This window comes from Schistocerca gregaria, chromosome X (assembly GCF_023897955.1).
Source record: "Schistocerca gregaria isolate iqSchGreg1 chromosome X, iqSchGreg1.2, whole genome shotgun sequence".
NCBI lineage: Eukaryota > Metazoa > Arthropoda > Insecta > Orthoptera > Acrididae > Schistocerca > Schistocerca gregaria.
This window is the reverse complement of record NC_064931.1, coordinates 491,720,329-491,743,739: the sequence shown is the minus strand read 5'-3', so window position 1 is coordinate 491,743,739 and position 23,411 is coordinate 491,720,329. Positions and strand designations below refer to the sequence as shown.

General features: G+C 42.0%; 1 protein-coding gene across 2 annotated transcripts in view; it reads right to left on the bottom strand.

Moving 5' to 3' along the window:
- LOC126299546 (elongation of very long chain fatty acids protein AAEL008004-like) overlaps nucleotides 1-23,411 on the bottom strand; it is a 299,627-nt gene that overhangs the window by 239,391 nt on the left and 36,825 nt on the right. For both annotated transcript variants that reach the window (XM_049991540.1, XM_049991541.1), the window contains exon 2: nucleotides 4,826-4,900. In XM_049991540.1, the coding sequence (XP_049847497.1) occupies nucleotides 4,826-4,836 (11 nt within the window). In that variant the 5' untranslated portion in view covers nucleotides 4,837-4,900. The remainder of the gene's footprint in view (nucleotides 1-4,825; nucleotides 4,901-23,411) is intronic.

Sequence of the window (23,411 nt, the reverse complement as noted above, 5' to 3'; positions counted from 1 at the left end):
CTTATATAAGTACACAACATACTGCTTCCAGGGTTGCGCAACACACGCTCCACGCGTATTTCTTAACTACGCACGTAACGCCGGTAGAGATCACGCAGTGAGAAGATGGCAATCGTTCCCCACCTGCCGCTTCCAACATGGCCGCTGCTGCTGAAAGGACTTCATGCCACTTGTAACAAACGAAACGCTTCGAAGGGCGTAACTGCATTGTTTGTGGATGAACAGCCTAGTATAATTTTCACGAAGGTATAGTCATACAGTATTAATTATCGCCTCGAAAATATCAAGCTGCGATCATGAAGCTTGCTAATGGTGTCGGTCCTTCTCTACGTCTGCACCCTTGAACGCGAGACATTTTTCGCAACGATAGAGGGGCTTTGGTCTTAGGCGGCCTGGTTAGTCAGGAAGCATTCTACTTCGAATATCAGCCCGTCGTCATTCTGGAAGTAATACTAAATGGGTTTGAATTTAGCGGTACTGGACTGATGACAGCTGTTTGTGACACATGAAAACTTGTGCCGGACCGGGACTTGAAACCTGATTTTCCGCTTATCGCGAGCGATCGCCTTAATCACTTCGGGACATCTGAGCACGCCTCCAGCACTCATCCTAACTTCCATAAGTCACCGAGTCCGCAGCCCTTACTTTCGCACATTTCATGATTCCTGGAGATACAAATATTTTATCGTCATTTTAGCCGATCGAGGCACGGATACATATTTATGGTTACGGTGTCTGTGTGTATGCAGTGTCTGTACCTTCACATTACAGAGTCCTTCAGACAGGCATGCATGCCAGATTTGAGAGCTCCAAAGAATCAGCATGTGTGACTGTGCCCTGCACAGAATGAGCCGAACCACTGTTGCGCAGAATAGCAACCCCCTTGAACAGCTTTCTAAAACCGTTTGTCTTGACAGCCTCCCGTAACTTCGTCACGAGATTTCTATTACTAATAAAATGTGTTAGCGCATCTTGAAACACTCAAAAACACTCAGAAACACAACTGTCATGTGATGATTGAGTCGTCACCCTTTTTGCAGTGCTGAATAGTCTTGTATCAACTTCTTGTTTTGCTCCTTTGTCTCGGGAGCTACTGATACACCCAGCACTCGCCAGTGGTGACTAGGCGGCTAAAGAAGTCATCCACACTATCCACTCACATTAAAGTGCCCAACTGTCAGAATCCTGAAAACTATCTTTTGCAGTGCGGACCGCTGCGAGACTTGCTGAAAGAGAGTCAGTGTAGTTCTGGACAGTACTGACAGGGATTTGGAGTCATACCGACTCCACTGCTGTGGTCAGATGGGCTAGGTTTCTCGGTCGAGGATTCATGACACACCCTGATCGAGGTTTTTCTTCAGATTCTAGATTGGGTTTAAATCTGGGGAGTCTGGTGGCCAGGGAAGTACGGTCAACTCATCCTGGAGCTCTTCGATCCATTCACGTACACAGCGAGCTGTGTGACACGTGGCATTGTCCTGCTGGTAGAAGACATCATACCGAGGAAAAACAAACTGCATGTAGGGCTTTATATTGTCCCTAAGGATAGATATGCACATGTGTTGATCCATAGTGCCTTCCAGAATGACGACATTACCCAGGGAATGCCAAGAAAACATTCCTCAGACCACAATGTTTCCTCCTCTGGCCTGGACCCTTTCGGTGATTGTTGCAGTGCCGTACACTCCAAAGGTCATCTATATGATGGAGGGTAAAACGTGATTCATATGAAAATGCCACCTGTCGCCACTCAGTGGATGTCGAAGCCAAATATGCAGGCAGCAACGCAAGCTAAACGATCGTTGGGGAGACACTGTTGGTAACCCCTTGGTTCATCTTTGCAGTCTGTTGCTCAAAAGTTGCAAGTCTATTCACCCGTACAAATCTCCGCAACTGTCGTTCAACCCTATAACCAAGCGGTTGGGCGTGGGGTGTGGGGACACAGTTGTTAACACAGTGGACACGTATTCGGGAGAACGACGGTTGAAACCCGCGTCCGGCCATCCTGATTCCTGATCCGTGTTTCCCTAAATTACTTAAGGCAAATGCCGAGATGGTTCCTTAGAAAAGGGAAAGGCCGATTTCCTTCCCCATCCTTCCCTAATCCGCGCTTGTGCTCCGTCTCTAAGGACCTTGTTGTCAACTGGACGTTAAACACTAATCTCTTCCTCCTCCTCCTGCCCTGTCAAATATGATCCGTAATGCATCACAGTTACTTCGGCATCCGTTTTGGATAGCACCATTCTGCCATTTACGATATATTTTAACCACGGTGGCACGGAACAGCTCATAAACTTTGCCGTTTCGTAGATACTTCCACCCTTTACCCAAAGCCAATGATCACGCACTTTTGGGATGTCACATAAGTCGCTCTATTTTCGCAATACGACAACGACTGCGCTGTTTTCCACATCCCCCGAGACTCATTTTATATACTCTCCACTGTTCAGGGTACCATCTAGCTTCTGCTGGTGTTTATTACACGTTGATTTCGGACATAGGCGGTGGTCACCTTAGTGTGGCTGGACCGTGTAGATTGGCCTGTCACGGCAGGAATATTTGCGTTGCTGTCAACGGTCAAATGTTTGAGAAACCTTGTGAAGTTTGACAAATTGTCTGATCGTGTACTGGGTGCTGTAACAGCGACGGAGAAGCGGTGTTCGTCCACAGAGGGGGCTTTTTGAATGGATGTCAGCAAGCGTGGAATGGTGGGGACGTCGACATTTGTAATATTCAAAATGTCGTGCATGTTGTCGAAAACTGATATATGATTGATTTTCGCTTTTTCCGTTATCGCATCGATAAAGATACTCCGGTTTGGCTTGCCGGGGTCTCCACTTCTCTTGGGATTCCCGCTTCTTCACAGAAAAATGGTCTGATGCTGTGTTCTTCGTCCATTTGCACGTATTGGTCTACACTGGTAGCGTGTGCACCGACCTAACCACAGAGTAATACGTGATTGTATTCGTGCCACACAATTTCACCAACTCAGCATGTTATTTCAGCCTCCTTTCCCCTCAAGCGCAGAAAGAGGATTACCGCACATTACTCCAATTTTTCTAATATCAAGTTTTCTATGTTGCGTTTAATGTAAATTCGAGACCAAGGTGCAACTCCCTCAGCCAGGTACTGAAAGATAATGCGTATGACAGGTAAAGTGGACGATAATTCGACGTAGTGCCCCTGCAGGTCAAAGAGGTCAAACCATTTAGTCCAACGTAATACGTGGAATAGACACTATGCCTGTAATGCATTTCTGGTATGTGTGCAAAACATTCATTTATGACTACCATACCATCTCCATGTATTGAAAACGTTTTCAAGCAAAATAATTATGAAAATGTGAAAATAGATGAGCGACAGATACTGTCATATCTTCCGTAATTGTATTTTCATTAGGAGCAAGACACAGTCGATGAGGGCCATGAAGTCATGACTGAATATTTTATTCGTGTAAGGTACCTTACTTACAAGTTTCTCTGGTTCGTACTTAGGAAAAATAACTATAATGGGGGAAAGCACTGTCTTACGCTCTGCAGCATACCTTGACGGGAGCCCGAATGGTGCACTATGTAGAACTTGGATAAATAAAATGAAACTTAGAATACCACAAAGCGAAAAGACCATAAGCGTATTTAGTCTAGAGTAACATTATTAACGGCATATCTTTCGTAGTAAGTGTATTCGATTGCAAAAAGTTTCTGCGAGCTGTTGTCAATATAATAAAAAAGGAAGACAGGGTTGACAACAATGCTTACCGTCGTCCAAGTCTATAGAGTGTCTGCCCTTACCAATTTCAGCCATGCCGTAAGAGAATTGAACGTCTTGCATGGATCCGCAACTGTCTTATTGGACATTCTATTTCAAATCGTGATCAGCACAGTCTCACCGTCTCCTCACTTCTGTGTAACCTGAGCCACGGGCACCGCAACGCGTATATCGACAAGTATACGTTTCTCTCCTGCGGCGCACTATGTTCTGTCTCATGGTATGTTGTACAAACACATTCTTACTGACTTAGAAATTCATCCCGGCAAATTGTACCTCTTTCCACCCATTTACTATATGAACCAAGACAAATTTTTCTCGGTACCAGTTCTCACTGTCACAGCAAACTTCCCCGCTACACAACACAGACCAACCGCGGGTCTCCCGACGCCCTTTTACTTAGATATGTGCTCTTACTCCGCTTACTGGATCATCCATCAGTATCTACAGCTGACTGTCATCCGTTTGTACCAACATCATCGTCAAAGTGAAACAATGAATCGCCGCCATCAGTATTGTCAACTGCAGCAATAGCATCATTCTGCATCGCACACGTTGATCTCATAATGCCAACAACATAACCTTAAATGTCAAATGTTTATCATCGAAAAATATCGAGTGTTATTTTATTTCAATCTATTTCTTAGTGCCTACATTTTCATAAGGCTCAAAAGCATTAAGAAGGCTGGTGACGACCAGTCCCCTTAGAACGAATAAAATCAACAGTAAAAGGAAGAAATAAGAAAGAAAACATGAAACAGAACTCCAGCACGTTCAAATGACATTGCGTCCGGTGATGGGTTCAGTTAAGAAGTCGAGAGTATGTACACACGATGGGTTTCATTTATGCTTACGAGAACTGCCCAAATTTCTGTAAGCTTGCATACACATTAAAACAGTAATGTTTAACACATGTCTCTGAGATGAATAAGAAACGCAGCGAAGGCTTCTGAAATATAATGTAAACTCAGGCAGTAGAACTTAAGTTACAGCTTCAAGGGTAGTTTGTAGCATTGTTTTCATTTCACTAGAAGAGAATTTGTCTGCCATGACTTACCTCGATGTCATGTTAGGTGGTTTGTTGCAGCTAGAGGCAAAATTCTCCCACAAGAAGCTCCCGTTGCCCGAGCTCCTGAAACATCAAAAATTTTTTTTTTTTTTTTCGCATGACACAGAAACCTGGAAATTTTTATGAACGTATTTGGTTAACGCTCTGAGAGGTAATTGTAGAATAATATTTTTCGAATATAATGAAATAATACGTAACTCGCACATTATTGTTTAAATTATTTAATAATATCAAACTGAGTCAAAGAGTTTTGTTTATTTGACTTATGTTTCGTGACCCAAATGTCGCTTTATAACTCACAAAATGCTGATATTATTTTTTAAATGAGGAAACAAGAAAAAAAAAAAGTCAAAACGAAAGCTTCATTGAGATGTTTACAAATAAGTAAAGCATTAGAATGAAACATACAAAGTTACTGTGAGGAACTCCTGGAAAGACAATCTGTAAAATGCTAATCCTGTTTCTTTCTAGTGTTTGCTGAGAAAATCCTGCGGCAGCTTTTGAATCATTCCAAGTTATTAATAACAAATTCCATAGGAGAGTATACTTGAAGGATGGTAGAGTCCAAATTTTGTGACGTTTGAACAGCAACTCGTACGAAGATGGGGAAGTGAGAGCGTGGATCGTTCTGATCACTCTTTTCTGGTCTGAGAGTATTCTTGGACGATGTACGCAATTAACTACAAACACCATGCCATAAGGCATCACCATCATCATAATCATCATCATCATTACCATCATGAGTCTTTTATTAGCGAACCCTGGAAAAAGGTCTCATCCAGACTTTAGTATGCATTGTGGTCATCATCTAAGGACATATTAAAGTTAAAATGAACAAATTAGCAGTTCATATTCCAGTGTCAGTGAACATTAGTCTTGTAGTACAGACAGTAATATGTGCTTTCTGAGCACAAAGCTGAATATGATACTTCCAGACAGCTTTTCATCTTTTTCAAGTCTCAATAAATTGAGATGTTCAACTTCTTTGACCATTTGTTCTTCCTATAATATTAAAAGTTCAGTTTTGCGAAAGTTCTATGTCGCAAACTGTATGCACTGTGTTTGTTATACACTCATGTGATCAAAACGTCCAGACACCCCTTTGTGATGCGAAATTGACCACTGTATATCACAAGAGGCAGACCCGACAGTACAAAAGGAGGAGGGAGTATTGTGTCATCAGTAGAGAAGCAGGAACGCCAGAATGGGTGTCTCACTCCTGACTTCGAACCTGGACAGGCCATCGGATGTCACCTGGATAACAGATTCATCAGGGAAATTTCAAACCTTCTAAAACTGCCGAAGTCGACTGCTGCTGATGTCACTCTGGAGTGGAAACGCGAAGGGAAAGGGGAAAGCCACAGCTAAATCAAGACCAGGCAAGCCTCATACACGGACAGGCACCAACAAGCATTGCGGAGGGTGGCCGGAAAAAAAGTCTCTAGTCACAGCTCACAGTTAAGGGATGCTGAAGGTGGTGCAAAGAGCGACGCCACTGGACATTACATGACTGGAAACGAACGATTTGGAATGAATCACGTTATACCATTTGGCAATCCGATGGAAGACCTTAAGTTTGGCGAATGCTTGCAGGACATTACGTGACATCACGTATAGTGACAACAGTGAACTACAGAGGCAGTGATGTTACGGTATTGGGATGTTTTCCGTGGTTGGTGTTGGTCTCCTTATTGTGCTTAAGAAAGCACTAAATGCGGAAGAGTACATTTTATACAATTGTGTACTCCGTACAGTAGAGGAACAGTTTGGAGACGATGACTGAGAGTTTCAGCTTGACAGTGCACCCTGTCATAAAGCAGCATCTGTGAGGCAATGGTTTGTGTACATTAACATTCCTGAAATGGAGCGGCCGGCCCACAATCTCGACCTGAACCCAATGGATTCTGTTGGCACCCACCTACGTAGGGAGAAACGATCATCACGACAAAATAAGAGAAACCAGGGTTCGCACAAAAAAATTTAAGTGCTCGTTTTTCCCGCGCACCGTTCAAGAGTGGAACGGTAGAGAGACAGTTTGAAGGTGGTTCATTGAAACCTCTGCCAGGCACTTTATTGTGAATAGCAGAGTAATCACGTAGATGTAGATGGATCAGCTCTGGAATGAGTGCGAGCTTCGACTTCGCTCCAGACCACAGCGTCCAACATCGCTACCGGTACCTTCTCTGCTTTGGGCTGTTAAGTAGGAACAATGGGCTTCATTCCTCAACATACATTCAGAGTTCTCACTGAAAGTGTCCCCAGTAGAGTTAAAGCCGCCAAAAAGGTGAAGGGTGGACGCAACCCGTATTAAAGTGCACCAATAAGTGTCCGATAATTTTGACCAGACAGTCCATTTAAACGATTCTCTGTTCACTGTAAGCCACAAATACGATCTGTCGTTACTCGTTACCTTATTAGCTGCAGAGTTTACATTGCATTACATATCTTCCATAAAGGCACCTGTGTCACAGGAAAAAGAAAATGTCATGTTCATTGTGTGGGTTGACTCTTACATAGAAGATAACAGCAACCAGCCACTCTTTACAGTGCTGTTTATCTATTAAAATAGCGCCGTTACCAGTTTAGAACGGACAGATTCATCTTCAGACAACTAGTTCACGTTAAGATACATTTTACATTAGCTTTCGCGTTCTGTTTTCCCAACTGATGAAATCCCCTTGGTGTAGTGGTGCCGATGGAACATCCGCGCCATTACGTTCCAGTGCAGACTGCTTGAGATCCTGCAGCATCGAAAACTATATGTTGCACTTTCTTATGTATATATATGCATATAATCTAAGGCACCACTCACACACTAAGGGTTTCACCACATGTGGACGTAATGGCACGGATTTTTCATCGGCACCACCATCCCAAGGAAATTTCATCAGTTAGGAAAACAAAAAGTGAAAGCTAATGTAAAATGTATCTTAACGTGAACTAACCGTCTGAAGATGGACCTGTCCGTTCGAAACTGGTGACGGTGCTATTTAAACAGATAAATAGTATTGTAAAAAGTGGCTGGTTGCTGTTATTTTCTATGTAAGAGTCAGCCTATATTTTGACACAGGCACGGCTCAGAATTTCAGTTTTCGACAAAATAGCATCATATCTATTGTTTTTTCTACTAAAATGCTACTGTGGAGGACAATATTTTTCTTTTTAACAAGACAGACATTCCAGGTTTTCACATCCACGGCCGCTAACAGACTTCTTTAAACATTGCATTTTGTGCAAATTCTACAGGAGCTGACGTCTTTTGACCATAGCTGCACACATTACAACTAATAGTTTAATAATGTGCTGATGAAACTTACAAATGTTTAGTTCAAATTGTAACATTATTTTAAACAGCTAGGTAATTACTGGACAGTATGATCGTGTATATGACATTACGGGATTTATCACTATAGCGAAAATCTTTGGCGACCCCTTCCCTCCCTCCTACATTTCTCTCACTCTCTCTCTCTCTCTCTCTCTCTCTGTCTCTCTGTCTCTCTCTTTGGTAGTGTGTGCAGCAAACAATGATTGTCGTATGACGTTTGCAAATTTTGCAACAGCTGTTCGCAAAATACACCATTTTACAGATAAAAGCTGTATTGCATGGGATTGTTCTTGGGTAACTTCATAAACTATACCGTAATACTTACCTCTAGAATGCTGTCATTTCTAATGACTATTTTCCATCTGTCACGGTACACTACATGCCAGAAGTCACGAAATACGAAATCCATTCTTATATGTGAATAGACTGACTATTTCAGAACAGTATATGTCTGTATAGGATAAGTTATTGTTGCCTGGAAAAGAAACATCAAAGATATTTCCAAAGCCCGACATTTTGGAGAAAGGTAACTCGTAAACATATACTCTTTTTTCTACAGAAGCATAAATAATTTTACAGAATTATATAGCAGAGTCTAAACAACTTTTTGAGGTGATTATCTTTTTTAATAAACATGTAACCCACGCTTTTGGTAGAGAGATACACAGCTACTTCTTTGAACAGAACTGGAACTAACAATTGTCAGAAAAGAAATTTTATTTGTAACCTGTACAAAGCAGACTCTGAAACAATCGTTTTGTGCGCCAGAAAAGTAAGAGAAAATGGATATTTTGTTATTACAGCAGGGCGGAGGCAGAGGCAGCTGTTCTGTAATGAGCGCAAGACTTTTGCTGAGCAGAAAGCGTATCTGCAGACGCGGAAGAGAACTGGTAGAAGTAAGCAAAAGTCAGAGAAAAAGCGACCGCTGCAAGTATGAAAAGTTACAAATTCACTGCCCCGTAGCTGGAACTGCATTACTGGTCTACAGCTGATCAAATATAAAGTGAAAGAACTGAAGGAAGGAAATATCCACAATGAGAAATAATGATGAATCTCTTGAGTTTAGGGATGGTACAGTAGGAAATATTTTATGTATAACTCAATATGTAGAAACTTGGAATCAGTTTGTGAGATGATAGCAATGTTTTCAAATTCAGAAGCAAAGACCTTTATGATTAAATGTTCAGTGAGCGGCGAGGTGATTAAAAACATTTTATACTTGCGGAAAAAATGCAACTCGCCCAAGGACTGTGTTCACTGGCACCAGGGTATAATATGTGCCTACAGAGGGGTTGTGATGTTATTGACTCCTTTCTCACGGTCATCGACAATCAGATGGCGCTCAGTAAGTCTCCTGGTCGTCCTGTTTTTTGACTCTTTAGGCAGGAACTATGCTGAGTTTAGAGTTGGAGAGTGTTTGTAACACGCATTATAAAGGAGAGCCATACCCGCTGACGAGTAAGTGCACCTGTTGAACAACTTAAGTCATTTGAAAGGCATCGCGTTTTGGTCTTGCAGGAAGCTAGATGGACGTCCCGACGGATTACTGCATATGTTGGGCACAGTGTATCGTTGGTGTGTCCCTGTTTACAGCAGTTGTCTGTAGAACATTGTTACCCTCCTAGAGCAGGTTCTGGACGTTCGCGTAGTACACATGCACGTCAAGAACAGCGCATTGTGCGGACAGCGCTGTCCGACCAAATGTCGTCCAATGACAAAATCTGGGCACATGTTGCACGTGACGGGTCACGAAGGACCACTGGCAACTGTCTGCTTGCAGCAAGACTAAGACCACATGTGTCTCCGGCCAGGCTACCACTGACACCATGACGCTGCCAAGCAGGTCTACTCTGGTGTCGTGTAAGAGTCGACTGGAGAATGGAATGCCTTCAGTGATAAGTGTAGACCCTGTCTGTGTGCGAAGGACAAAAGTACATGTGTACGGCATAGACCTGGTGAGCGGCTTGTTCTGGAGTGCATTCGCCGACAGCACATAGGTTCCAAACCAGGTTTCATGGAGGCCATCAGTTTCAATCCGCGGTCACTTACGGTGTTTCTGTGGAATGCAGTAACCGGTGCCCTCCACAGGTGCTACTGCCGTTTATTCGACAATAAGATCACCAGTTCTCTCACCAACTGAACACGTATGGGACATGATGAAGCAGGAACTTATTCGCTCTCCAGGGTCTTCAAGAACCATTGCTTAATTGCAACAAAAGAGCCTAGAAGCTTGGGAAAATCTATCGGAGGATGCCATTTGTCACTTTGGCTTGCGAGAATATACAACCGTGTTGTAGCCAAATGGGGGGTACACTGTGTACTGATGCGACTGCGTGGTCACCGCTTACTGTGACATGTGTATTTCGCCGGCCGGTGTGGCCGTGCGGTTCTGGCGCTTCCGTCTGGAACCGCGTGACCGCTACGGTCGCAGGTTCGAATCCTGCCTCGGGCATGGATGTGTGTGATGTCATTAGGTTAGTTAGATTTAAGTAGTTCTAAGTTCTAGGGGACTGATGACCACAAATGTTAAGTCCCATAGTGCTCAGAACCATTTGAACCATGTGTATTTCATTTGTTCCATTTTGTTAACATATGCTCTTACAATGATGAAATACCTGTCACACCACTTATCAGTAAAATGATCGTGTCTTTGAAGGTGTTGCTTTCTTCCGGCATTGTATAAACTCAGATAGTGGGACGTTGGGCAGAAAATAGTGCCCGCTACTTTTGTAGGAGCCATCCCTACATTCGCCTGAAGCTATTTATGAAAACTGCGAGAAACGTAGATTGGGATGACCAGAGGAAGATTTGTATCATGCTCCTCTCAAATACAAATCGAATTCCTCGGAAGTCAATCAGTGTTTACTATCACCAGAATAATCCCCACAATACTGTTAAGGTGATTTACTCATCAGATTGTGTCCTATAGTCTTTTTGTTAAAGTACGTTAAAAATGTGTCTGACCAGTTCAGTGGCTCCCAATATTTCTAAGACCATTACCCACGAACGAGATTAGACGTCAGTTAGTGGCCCAAAAACGTGTTCCACCGGTCTAAACTTTAGATGGGCAAAAAACAGCGCACTGTTATTTTTAAGATGACGACAGATAAATAATATTTGGTTAATATTTAAGCAAAAGTATTGGAAACAACTGGTAGTGAGTCTACGATGTAATTCGTATTTCTTGCAATTTAATTTATATCTGATTTGGTATCAGCTAATGTACGTTGTAAGTTTTGCTAAAAGCTCATTCGGTTCCTCTTCAGTTACATTCATGAGCCATCCGTGACCTGCCAGTTCCTCGCAATGTCGCAGAATTGCAGTCAGTCCTAGGGAAAATGAACTATTACAATCGGTTCACACCGAATGCTGCACAAATCGCAGCTTCATTGCATCGCTTGCCTCACAAGAACGTCCCGTTTGTTTGGACACAAGTGCCAAGAAGCTTTTCAAAAACTTAAAGATCCATTGTTCAGTGATCGATGCTTGGTTCACTTCGATCCTGACAAACCAGTTGTGTTGCAAGTTGACACTTCCTCATACGGAATCGGTGCAGTGCTTTCGCACAGATTTGGTGATAATGACAGCCCTATGCTTTCGCATCAGTTTAACTATTCACAAATAGAGAGAGAAAGGCTTTGGCTATTGTGTGTGGTGTCACCAAATTCCACCATCATTTGTATGGCAGAAAATTCTACTTAGTAGCGGATCACACGCCATTGCAGTCCTTGTTTCATCCGACGAAGCCGGTTCTTGTACGAACTGCCCAAAAATTGCAAAGATGGGCTTTCTTGCTATCTCAATACGAGTACGAGGTTGTATATCGTCTGACAGCTCAACATGGTAATTCTGACGCACTTTCACGTCTTCCGGTTGGCCTTGATACGGATTTTGACGCTTCTGCTGCATCTTGTCACATCGATGCTCCGGATTCTGAATTACTTCAATCCTTTCCTCTGAACTATAGGAAAATTGCACAGGCCACCGAAGCTGATTGAGATCTGAACATTTTGCTAAAATATATTCGCACATCTTGTCCTCGCTCATTGTATAGCATAAAGAGCTCTGTAGTGCGCCGATACTTTATACTTCGGCATAGCCTCGCTATACAGCAAGGTGTGATTATTGTTCAAAATGACATCTACAGTCACTTGTGTTGATCCGTAAAGCTTTACAACAAGAAGTTCTGCAGTTACTTCACCAAGCACACTAAGGGATTGTTCGTACGAAACAGTTAGCGCGTCGACACTGTACTTGGCAGCTTATGGGCACCCAAACAGAGCAGATGGACCGGCCGGAGTGGCCGAGCGGTTCTAGGCGCGTCAGTCTGGAACCACGCGACCGCTAAGTTTGCATCTTCGAATCCTGCCTCGGGCATGGATGTGTGTGATGTCCTTAGGTTAGTTAGGTTTAAGTAGTGCTAAGTTCTAGGGGACTGATGACCTCAGAAGTTAAGTCCCATAGTGCTTAGAGCCATTTGAACAAGAACAGATGACGCCACAGTGTCATGCATGCGGGGAAAATCAGTCCACTCTGCCACAAAAATTCTCCGCTTGCCCTGAGTCGCAATCACGATGGCAACGTGTGCACTTAGACTTTGCGGGACCTTTTTGGAACACTCGTTGGTTGATTGTGGTAGACCCTTAAAGCAAGTTTCCTTTTGCTGTGCCAATGAACTAGACAACGTTACATAGCACAGTTCAGGCATTGTTCTCTGTTTTTCGCCTCGAAGGTTTGCCTGAAGTCATAGTGTCAGACAAAGGCCTTCAGTTCACGTCAAAAGAATTTTAATCATTCTGAAAACGCAATGGCATACAGCATCTAACTAGTGCACCGTTCCATCCACAGTCAAAGGGCGAAGTGGAACGTTTTGTCAGAACCTTGAAGCAGCAGATGGACAGACTTCGGACCACACGCACCAGGGATCAAGCATTGCATCTGTTGCTCACCTCCTATCGTTCGCATTCACGAGATGGACCATCGCCCGCTCCGCAACAGCCGATGCCTTCTACATCTTGCTATGGGCTTCGGGAGGTGGACGCATACCCTTCTGATCGTTTTCCGGGGGACGTTTCCGACAGAGCGAAGGCCGGATGGCGGGGTACGACTGGAAGCTTGACGTCCCTTGCTGCCACAGCTTCGAGGCCATCAGTGCAGTTCGCACTCCTGCCTCCACGTCGTTGTTGTGCTCCATAACCGGCGACGGTCCTTCGCTTTGGAGGGGGGTGTGGGGAGAAATATTACGCCGTAAAGTCAAGCGCCGGCACGCCAGTCGGGAACGAGAGAGCAGAGAGGGCTGTGAAGAAGACGTTATCCCTATCCAGGACGACAACGCGACAGCAGCGGCCTCTATGCGAAGAGAACAAAAGCGCCGCATCTGACTAGCCGCCCTCAGTTCTACGAGAAGTTTCAAGACCAGCGACCTGAATAGAAGTGTCAAAGCTCATTACGTTGCTCGTACATTCTATGTAGCTCAAGCTTGGAATTGTTATACTGAAGAGATTTCTTATCTCGTCTGTGGCCCTTGGTTTGCGGAACATCTGTTTAACACAATGTTAAATATTGTCCTCTTCTTTTCGTAATAAAACTCATTAATACGATTTGATTCAATTGTTGTCTAGCGATCTGAGAAAGCAGATTTCCTTAGACACCCATATTCGACGACTAGGCAAAATTTAACGCATCTTTTATCTGCAATTTTTTAAAAAAAGTAAAGAGTACATAATGGACTAGTTGCATAAGCATAACGGGCAGTTTACAAAAGATTAAGCTGCAGTTCAGAAGGGGAAGCGTACTGTAGAAAGTATAAAGATTTCACTGCGATATTTTCGAAGGGATATGAAGATATATTATGGAATATCTCTGCATACCTTTCGCAGAATACAAGAAAGTGTTGAGATTGGTATGATGCAGTTAACTCATGTAACATCGAGTAGGTTGGGACAAACGTGGGACGCGATATACTCTGAGATAGGGCATTAATTTCGCTAAAAAAAGGCGGAGAGGTGGAACTAGGTTATATGCACTGTAAGACAAAAAAGAAGCGATGAAGATATGACGTACGCCTACTTTGCTCAGAGATACCATTAGTTTTTGTTTGCATGTATTAAAGTCGATGTATGGGCAAATGTTTATGTGCTTGGACATGAGTTCCAAATGGATTTGTATATACCTGACTTCTGATACTGTTGTATAGTTGTTTTGGTTCTATCTATGATTTTATTATATATTTTATTGCTGGTGAAGAAGCTTATTTTAAGTTGTATGTCTTGAAGAGGTTGGAAATTTGGTGAGAAATCTTCCCTACGAAAGGTAGGCTATCAAATGTGATATTCTTACTTTTGGTTGATTGTTCAGCAATTGGTTTGTTGAATTTTGTTGTTTGGATTAGTTTACCTATTATAGCAGGATTGCACCCATTGCTGGACCCTAGCCCAAATTCAAAGATAAATTAAAAAGTTACTTAAAAACTACAGCTTCCTGCTGACACTAGTGGAAGCAAAGCATTATATACACTCCTGGAAATGGAAAAAAGAACACATTGACACCGGTGGGTCAGACCCACCATACTTGCTCCGGACACTGCGAGAGGGCTGTACAAGCAATGATTACACGCACGGCACAGCGGACACACCAGGAACCGCGGTGTTGGCCGTCGAATGGCGCTAGCTGCGCAGCATTTGTGCACCGCCGCCGTCAGTGTCAGCCAGTTTGCCGTGGCATACGGAGCTCCATCGCAGTCTTTAACACTGGTAGCATGCCGCGACAGCGTGGACGTGAACCGTATGTGCAGTTGACGGATTTTGTACAAGGGCGTACAGTGGGCATGCGGGAGGCCGTGTGGACGTACCGCCGAATTGCTCAACATGTGGGGCGTGAGGTCTCCACAGTACATCAATGTTGTCGCCAGTGATCGGCGGAAGGTGCACCTGCCCGTCGACCTGGGACCGGACCGTAGCGACGCACGGATGCACGCCATGACCGTAGGATCCTACGCAGTGCCGTAGGGGACCGCACCGCCACTTCCCAGCAAGTTAGGGACACTGTTGCTCCTGGGGTATCGGAGAGGACCATTCGCAACCGTCTCCATGAACCTGGGCTACGGTCCCGCACACCGTTAGGCCGTCTTCCGCTCACGCCCCAACATCGTGCAGCCCGCCTCCAGTGGTGTCGCGACAGGCGTGAATGGAGGGACGAATGGAGACGTGTCGTCTTCAGCGATGAGAGTCGCTTCTGCCTTGGTGCCAATGATGGTCGTATGCGTGTTTGGCGCCGTGCAGGTGAGCGCCACAATCAGGACTGCATACGACCGAGGCACACAGGGCCAACACCCGGCATCATGGTGTGGGGAGCGATCTCCTACACTGGCCATACACCTCTGGTGATCGTCGAGGGGACACTTAATAGTGCACGGTACATCCAGTCATCGAACCCATCGTTCTACCATTCCTAGACCGGCAAGGGAACTTGCTGTTCCAACAGGACAATGCACGTCCGCATGTATCCCGTGCCACCCAACGTGCTCTAGAAGGTGTAAGTCAACTACCCTGGCCTGCAAAGATCTCCGGATCTGTCTCCCATTGAGCATGTTTGGGACTGGATGTAGCGTCGTCTCACGCGGTCTGCACGTCCAGCACGAACGCTGGTCCAACTGAGGCGCCAGGTGGAAATGGCATGGCAAGCCGTTCCACAGGACTACATCCAGCATCTCTACGATCGTCTCCATGGGAGAATAGCAGCCTGCATTGCTGCGAAAGGTGGATATACACTGTACTAGTGCCGACATTGTGCATGCTCTGTTGCCTGTGTCTATGTGCCTGTGGTTCTGTCAGCGTGATCATGTGATGTATCTGACCCCAGGAATGTGTCAATAAAGTTTCCCCTTCCTGGGACAATGAATTCACGGTGTTATTATTTCAATTTCCAGGACTGTAGTGATGAACCCATCACCACCAAAATTGAGATAATAGCTTAAGATCCACAAACTAGAACATCCGATACGTCACATTGTGAACTACGTTAATAGTTCAAGCTATAAAAAGACCAGGGAACTTAACTACATTACCTACAAGGCATATTTATTTGAAAATAACGCCTTCGTCAAAAACAGTTCTATGCTCATCAGTAGCATAAAATATGACCCCATCCCAGCCACAACTAGATTTGCATCTCTTCACAAAGTCAACTTATATACAGACATACGTGTCATGGAGACAATCAGTAATAAGAAATACCATACTCGTACATGGAACAATGTGTAGAGCTGAAATCTATGAACTCATAAAGATCCTGGAGCTTATATTATTACACACCTACTTCCTGTTCAACAAGTTTTACGTTCAGGAAGATTGTTTGTCTTATAGGCCTGCTAGCAGACATATATATTAACAGTCTTGAAAACAACATTTTTAGATCACAGAAACTACTGAAAGATAAACCACTTTATTACAAACGCTATGTTGATGACATTCTCATTCTGTTCAATAGAACAAAAGAAATATAAAATCTAGCCAAAGAACTTAATAAATTGCACCACAACATTCAGTTCACTGCAGAACATGTAACACTGGCAGGAATTAACTATCATGATTTTAAAATCTCAAATAAAAAAAGCATAACTTTCAAATTTTCAGGAAGCTAAAAACTACCAGTATTACCTTACATGACTCTTCTTGCCATCCAGACCAACATAAAAAGCAGTCTTCAGGACAATGGCTAATCACATGCTTCAAATCCCAATGGACACAAGTGAAAGACAAAAAGAAACAGAAATTATTAAATCAGTTGCCTCCAGCAATGGATACAGTCCTGCTGTAGTAGATAAACTAATCCGTACAACAAAATTAAACCAACCAACAGCTGAACAACCACCCACAAACAAGAAGACAACATTTGTACATATGCCTTTCGTAGGGAAGGTTTTTCACCAAACTGCCTATGCCAACCTCTTCAAAACATAGTAGATAAAAACAAGCTTTTTCAACAACAATAAAATACAAAATGAGATCATACACAGTACCAAAACCACTATACAACAGTATCAAAAGTCAAATACTCGCAAACTTATTTCCAACTAGTGTCCAAGCTTCTACATTGGATAAACTGTAGACACTTCACACCAAGATTTAAAGAGCGCATGGATGTACCCTGTCTTAACAACCTGAACAAATCCAGCTTTGCCACACATCTTGCCCAACACAATTATGCTATAAACAACATAGAACAGAACCTCCAAATACTTCATCTTGCGAACAAAGGCATAATACTTGATCTTCTTGAACACATTGAAATCTTTATCAACATAAATGCAACACCTTACTACTTACTCAATGACCAAACTGAACTGAGAAATAAATTTTTCCTTCAAAATTTTTCCTTCAGAACAGGTAATCAGCCAAACAACTCTACCCTCCCGCCCCCCCCCCCCCCACCTCTACAATTCCCCCCACCCCAATGCACACCCCCTTCTATCCCTCTCTATACATCCTAGCTACACTGACGTCAATGTAAATGTCCTCCCACAGAATAAATTCTGTACTACATGTCTAAATGTCCAAGACCTCTAGACTATTAAAATAAATCAGTACATTTTATAGACTTTATGTTTAGATGAAATAAACAGAATCTGTCTTTACTAATATCCCAGATCATGTTAATGTGGGAACAGAAATAAGTCGGCAGTTCATTTGACGTTTTCTCTTTGTTGTTTTCTAAATTTAAAGTCCATGTTTATACAAACAGTTGCTGTTCATTGTGAATACTATAACTTTATATTATTTAATTTCTGAGCATTTATGTTAATACCAGTCTTGATTAAAGTATTTGCCCATAAATTTACTGTATTATGCGTTAATGTAAGAACAGAAGTACGATACCAGATCATTTTAAGTTTGTTCTAGTAGTAATTTATTTATTTAATTAATTTATTTATTTTATTTTAGGCATTCAGGTTAACGCCAGATTTTATTAAAGTATTTGCCCATACATTAACTTTAATACGTGCAAACAGAAACAAATATCCCTCAGCACAGTAGGCCAATGTCATATCCTCGTGAGAAGATATTGTAACAAGCAATAGTTGTACAGCATATGTAGGACGCTGCCAAATTTTCTTTACTATAGTGTATATGGATACATATTTTCTAAAAGTGAGTGATATGGTGCCAGAAGTCCGTCTCAACGGAAGCAGACAGATGAATATTAACAACAAAGGCCACCCTTACTGTTCCAGTAAGTACAAAATTAAACTTTGAAGCCCAATCGGCATATAAACGGTTCTCATGGGGATGCATTAAAGCATGTTCCGTATTATTGTCACAGAACCTGTACCCACTATTACTCTTTGGAATAGATGCGTGACCTCCTGAACACCATCTGAAGGTGAGCCTGAAAAGGTTCGGAAACCAGCTCAAGGTATTAATACCTATTTCTAAAAAGTGATTGCTTGCAGTGTTCTGCATTTATGCCGAATAATGTTTCACGGGTTCTGAAACATCCGTAATGGATAAGTTTAATTAAAATTTATAGCCATAAGTGGCATTGTCACACAGAGCGAAATCATGATAAAATAATGACCACACGTACTCTGCAATATTGGGGGCCTCTTGCGTACTGTACTTACAACACCGATACTAACAGCTGGGGTCGTGGCCGCTGGTTGTCGTTGGCAATCTATAGTTTGCAACGGCCTAATGTAAAGTTAGATATTTAATCTTAGAGTATGTCTGTATACAGCTAAACTGGGTACATTAAAACGCAGTTAAAAGCGAGCTACATTTGTAACATGAATTAAAAGGGAAATTTTAATTTAAATTCTAAAGGACAGCTGCAAAGAAGTGTAAATTGTCGTAGATGAGTTTTGAAACAATCAGGGCAGCAAGCGCTCATCGAAAGCAAAAATGGCTCTGAGCACTATGGGACTTAACATCTGAGGTCATCAGTCCCCTAGAACTTAGTCATCAGTCCTCTAGAACTTAGAACTACTTAAACCAAACTAACCTAAGGACATCACACACATCCATGCCCGAGATTTTACATTTCATTTCGTTCTAGGCGTGGCAATATCACGTTGTTGCTAGAAGCTTGATCTGCTAGAGTAATTAGTAATAATGTTTCATAAAGAAAAAGCTTCGTAAAACTTGTTGAATGAACAGAGTTTCGCAGTCACAATTTTTTCAATAATTTTAAAGGTTTATTTTTTCCTATAGAAACAGGTATTTGGTAACGAACCATTTCATAAGATATAGGCATATATGCCACATTTACAAATATTTCTAATATTAAAGACATCTATGTAAATAATAATGTAACACCTTGTTAACAATTTCTGTGTATGTGTAAAAGTTCAGCATCTTCACGGTCGAAATTCTTCGACTTGTTTTGAATTGTGTTCGAAAATATGCTGTGTCAAAATGTTTTGCTGCAAATGTGCTGTTTAACAGAAGGTATGTATTTGTACATAAACATTCATCAGAACCATATATCCACTATTACAAACAGTAAGCTACTTTTCGATTTATCATAGTTTTATAATCTTACATTTCATAATGTGGCATTTCACAATATAACAATGTGATCTTGCTGGGCCCAGAACTAAAAGAAATGTAAAGTTGATGTAGACTGTCAAAGCAGCTGAAGATGAGCTCTCAGGGCTCGAAATGCATCGTGTATTTTAATAAAATCAAGATTTATGGCTGAAGGCCGTTGTTCTTTATAATACCCGATAAATTTTTATTACAAGATAAATCACACATTTTTGTTGGCTGCTGATTCAGCTAAATGCCTTGTGATTACAGTTGGTGGCAACTTTAGTTGGAACCATCACACAGAAAATATTATGGGTGAGATGAAACGAAGAACACTTAGAAAATCCAACATCTGCACCTACATGAATACTCTGCAAATCACACTCAAGTGTCTGGCAGCGGGCTCATCGAACGAACTTCGCAATAATACTCTATTATTCCAATCCCGAACAGAGAGCGGAAAAAACTAACACCTATATCTTTTCGTGCGAGCTCTGATTTCCCTTATTTTATGATGATCGTTTCTCCCTGTGTAGGTCGGCGTCAACAAATTATTTTTGCATACGGAGGAGAAAGTTAGTGATTGAAATTTCGTGAGAAGATCCTGGCGCAACGAAAATCTACTAAAGAGACGGCCTTCACTACCCCTACACAACATGTGTGAGTTGATCTTGTAAGTGGTCACTATTCTTTGTGAAACTGGTATCCCTATTCCTGATTCGCATTGATATTTTAGATGTTGTTTTCCAGGAAGAGCATCATAATTCTTGTAAATAGGAGAAACAGCATTTCCATACCACAATTCAATTGCGTGCAATGTCATACGATGTGCTGATGAAAATTTTTCTTACCGACCCTGTACCCTAATTGAATGAGCAGTGGAAATCACTATCAAGACTTTTACAAGACGATGCAAGGAACATTTGCCACACATTCCTCTTTCTGTTACTAATTTTACAGGGGCGATAGGAATTCGGCGGAAAGCTTACGGGGGGAAGAGAGGAAGGGAATCATTCTTTATGAAACATACATTTATTGGCAGCAAAGTTCTTCCCTCGCACAGCACACATCTTGTATCAAGAGACAAATCTTATCACTACGGTTCTTAAAGACGAAATGGACGTTTTCATGAACCTATCTGAAAATTAAACATCAGCACGGGTTCTTTGAGTGACATGGATACCTTCTGAGTTAGTTAATTTCATATTCCTGGGGTCACTTGCACGATAAATCGTAATGATCTGGAAAGAGTTATTTTACTTTTACATCACAGAGTAATTTGGAAATATGGCTACATGATGTATATTAGCGTTTTTTTTTTAATAGACTGATATGAGTTAGTAATTCCAACCCACCACTTTTTACACATTACAATAATAGAAATGCTTCTACGGAATAGAAGGTATTATCACGGAGAAACTTTTCCAGTTTGTTTCAAATTTTACTTTGCTCTCTGTCAGACACATTACATCATATATACTGCGAAACAGTAGTCATAATGCCAAACTCCTTAAACACATGCGTACAAAATGATTGTGGGTGAGCACCACATATAATTCTTAAAACACGTTTTTGAGCCATAAAGATTTTCTTTCTTAAAGACGAGCTACCCCAGAACATTATTCCATATGGCATTACTGAGTGAAATATCTCAACTGATTTATCTCTCACCAGGATTTGCAATGATTTTAAGTGTAATTGTGGCTGAAGTAAATGGTTTTAGGAATTCCCAGATGTGCTTTTTCCAGATTAAATTTGCATCTATACGGAGACTTGAGAATTTTGAAGTTTCCACACCATTTGAAACTTCCTCACCATTTCTTGATTGGTGTAGTACCACTAGATGTGTAGAAATGAGTACGCTGTGTCTTTTTAAATTCAAAAGTGGGAACACAAAACCAGTCAATGATATTTTTAAGAAGATTGTTTGCCATGTCTTCTGTTTCTGTATGTATATTTGGATTGATTACAATACAAGTGTCATCTGCGACAAGAACTAATTCTGCTTGCTGTACATTAGACAGTAGATCGTTTACATATATGAGGATCTATAGCGGATCTAACACTGACTCTTGGGGAACCTCATACGTAATTTCTCCCCAGTCAGAATAACGTCCCCGGAATACATTGTTTAAATTACAGTGTACAGCTTTCTGCATTCCTTTGGTTGGATATTGGTTGGAAGTACCATCAATCCCATAAAACGCCAGTTTATCTCTCGAGAATATTGTGATTCCCATAACCAAATGCCTTAGATATGTCGCAGAAAATACCAACTGGCGTAATTTTTTGGAGTCATTAATTATTGTAACCGATTTCCACTAAGGAGTATCCCAACTAGCCGTACATCATGATCAGAGATACCATTTGTTACTGGGTAAAGAGAATTTCTTTCTTCGATATTTACCAAAGAAAATTTTACCAATTAGGGTCCTACTTTCTTTATCCACCGGTTTTACAGAATAATTACTGAGGTAAAATTGTAGAAAGCGTAATAAGCTCTTAGTCTCACAACACGTAATCATTCATGTGACCGAAAACTACGGGAAGAATTACTTAGTGTTTACACACCAGCACACTCTACTGCTGTAGGTAGATTTCAAGGGGCAAAAATCTAACACCACCATATTTCTCAAAGGATTAATAATTTCTATAAAAATTCAGCCTATAGGAACCTTTTCCGACCTATGGGTATTCATTATGTTCAGAAAACTGGGTATGACACCTGTCATAGGTGGGCACCATATTCTGAACCCCCCCCCCCCCCCTTCGAAAAAAGAGAAAAGGAAAGTCAACCACACACAAATTTAGATACAAATAAATGTATTCTTTCCATTTATCGACTGGCCAATCTTCTAGTAGGAAACAGAATCATCAGGAACTCTCTTCCGTCATACACTTCACACACGACAAGAGAGAGTTGATAAATTAGCGAACATGGAAGCAAGTCCTCAACAAAACTGACGATCGTACTAAAAACAGTGGGTCAGTGCCTGACCTAGCTCAAAATATGGAATCACAAAAATCCACATTAAACTGAGGAGACAAAAATGCAGTGTTTTCAGAGTAATTTCAATAAGCGCGATGATTACTTATATTTCAGCGCGAAATGTGAAACGAATCCCGATGCAAACTGAAACTTATGCTAGGCGTGTTCGGAGGCACAAAATATACTCACGACGACGTCCTCAGGAAAAGAGTCATCAAAATACTTTCTAGCGTCCCCTGTTAGCCGCCGTTTCCCGGAGCTTCTTTACAGGGAGGGCGAGTAACGGACGAACCGGGAAAAGGCTAAGGAAACCACCCGATGCTTGCCCACTCGAAAGGACGATACGAAAGGCGGTCGACCATTGTTCAGCACCGGGCCAGGTCACAGGATATACTGTGGAATAGAAATTCAATCGAAAATTTACCCAATATTGCATGGTGGGTGCATGGCCTATCGAAAGACGCCAAAAAGGTGGTATGTCCGTTGCTCTAGAGAACACCTGGCCACAGGGCACGTTTGAACAGGAATAAATGGAAAATTCCCAAGACTCTGCACAGGAAAGAAGTAAATAGCCTGACTGCCACTGGTACAAATGCACATTCAAGTACCCACACATCCACATTCTGTCGAGCTTATTCTTAACTATGGAAAAGATTGATGGTGTGAAACAAAATAAAATGAACTCGTCCTTACGAATTCTTTCTTCAAGTACAGAATAGAAATGTTTTAAAAACT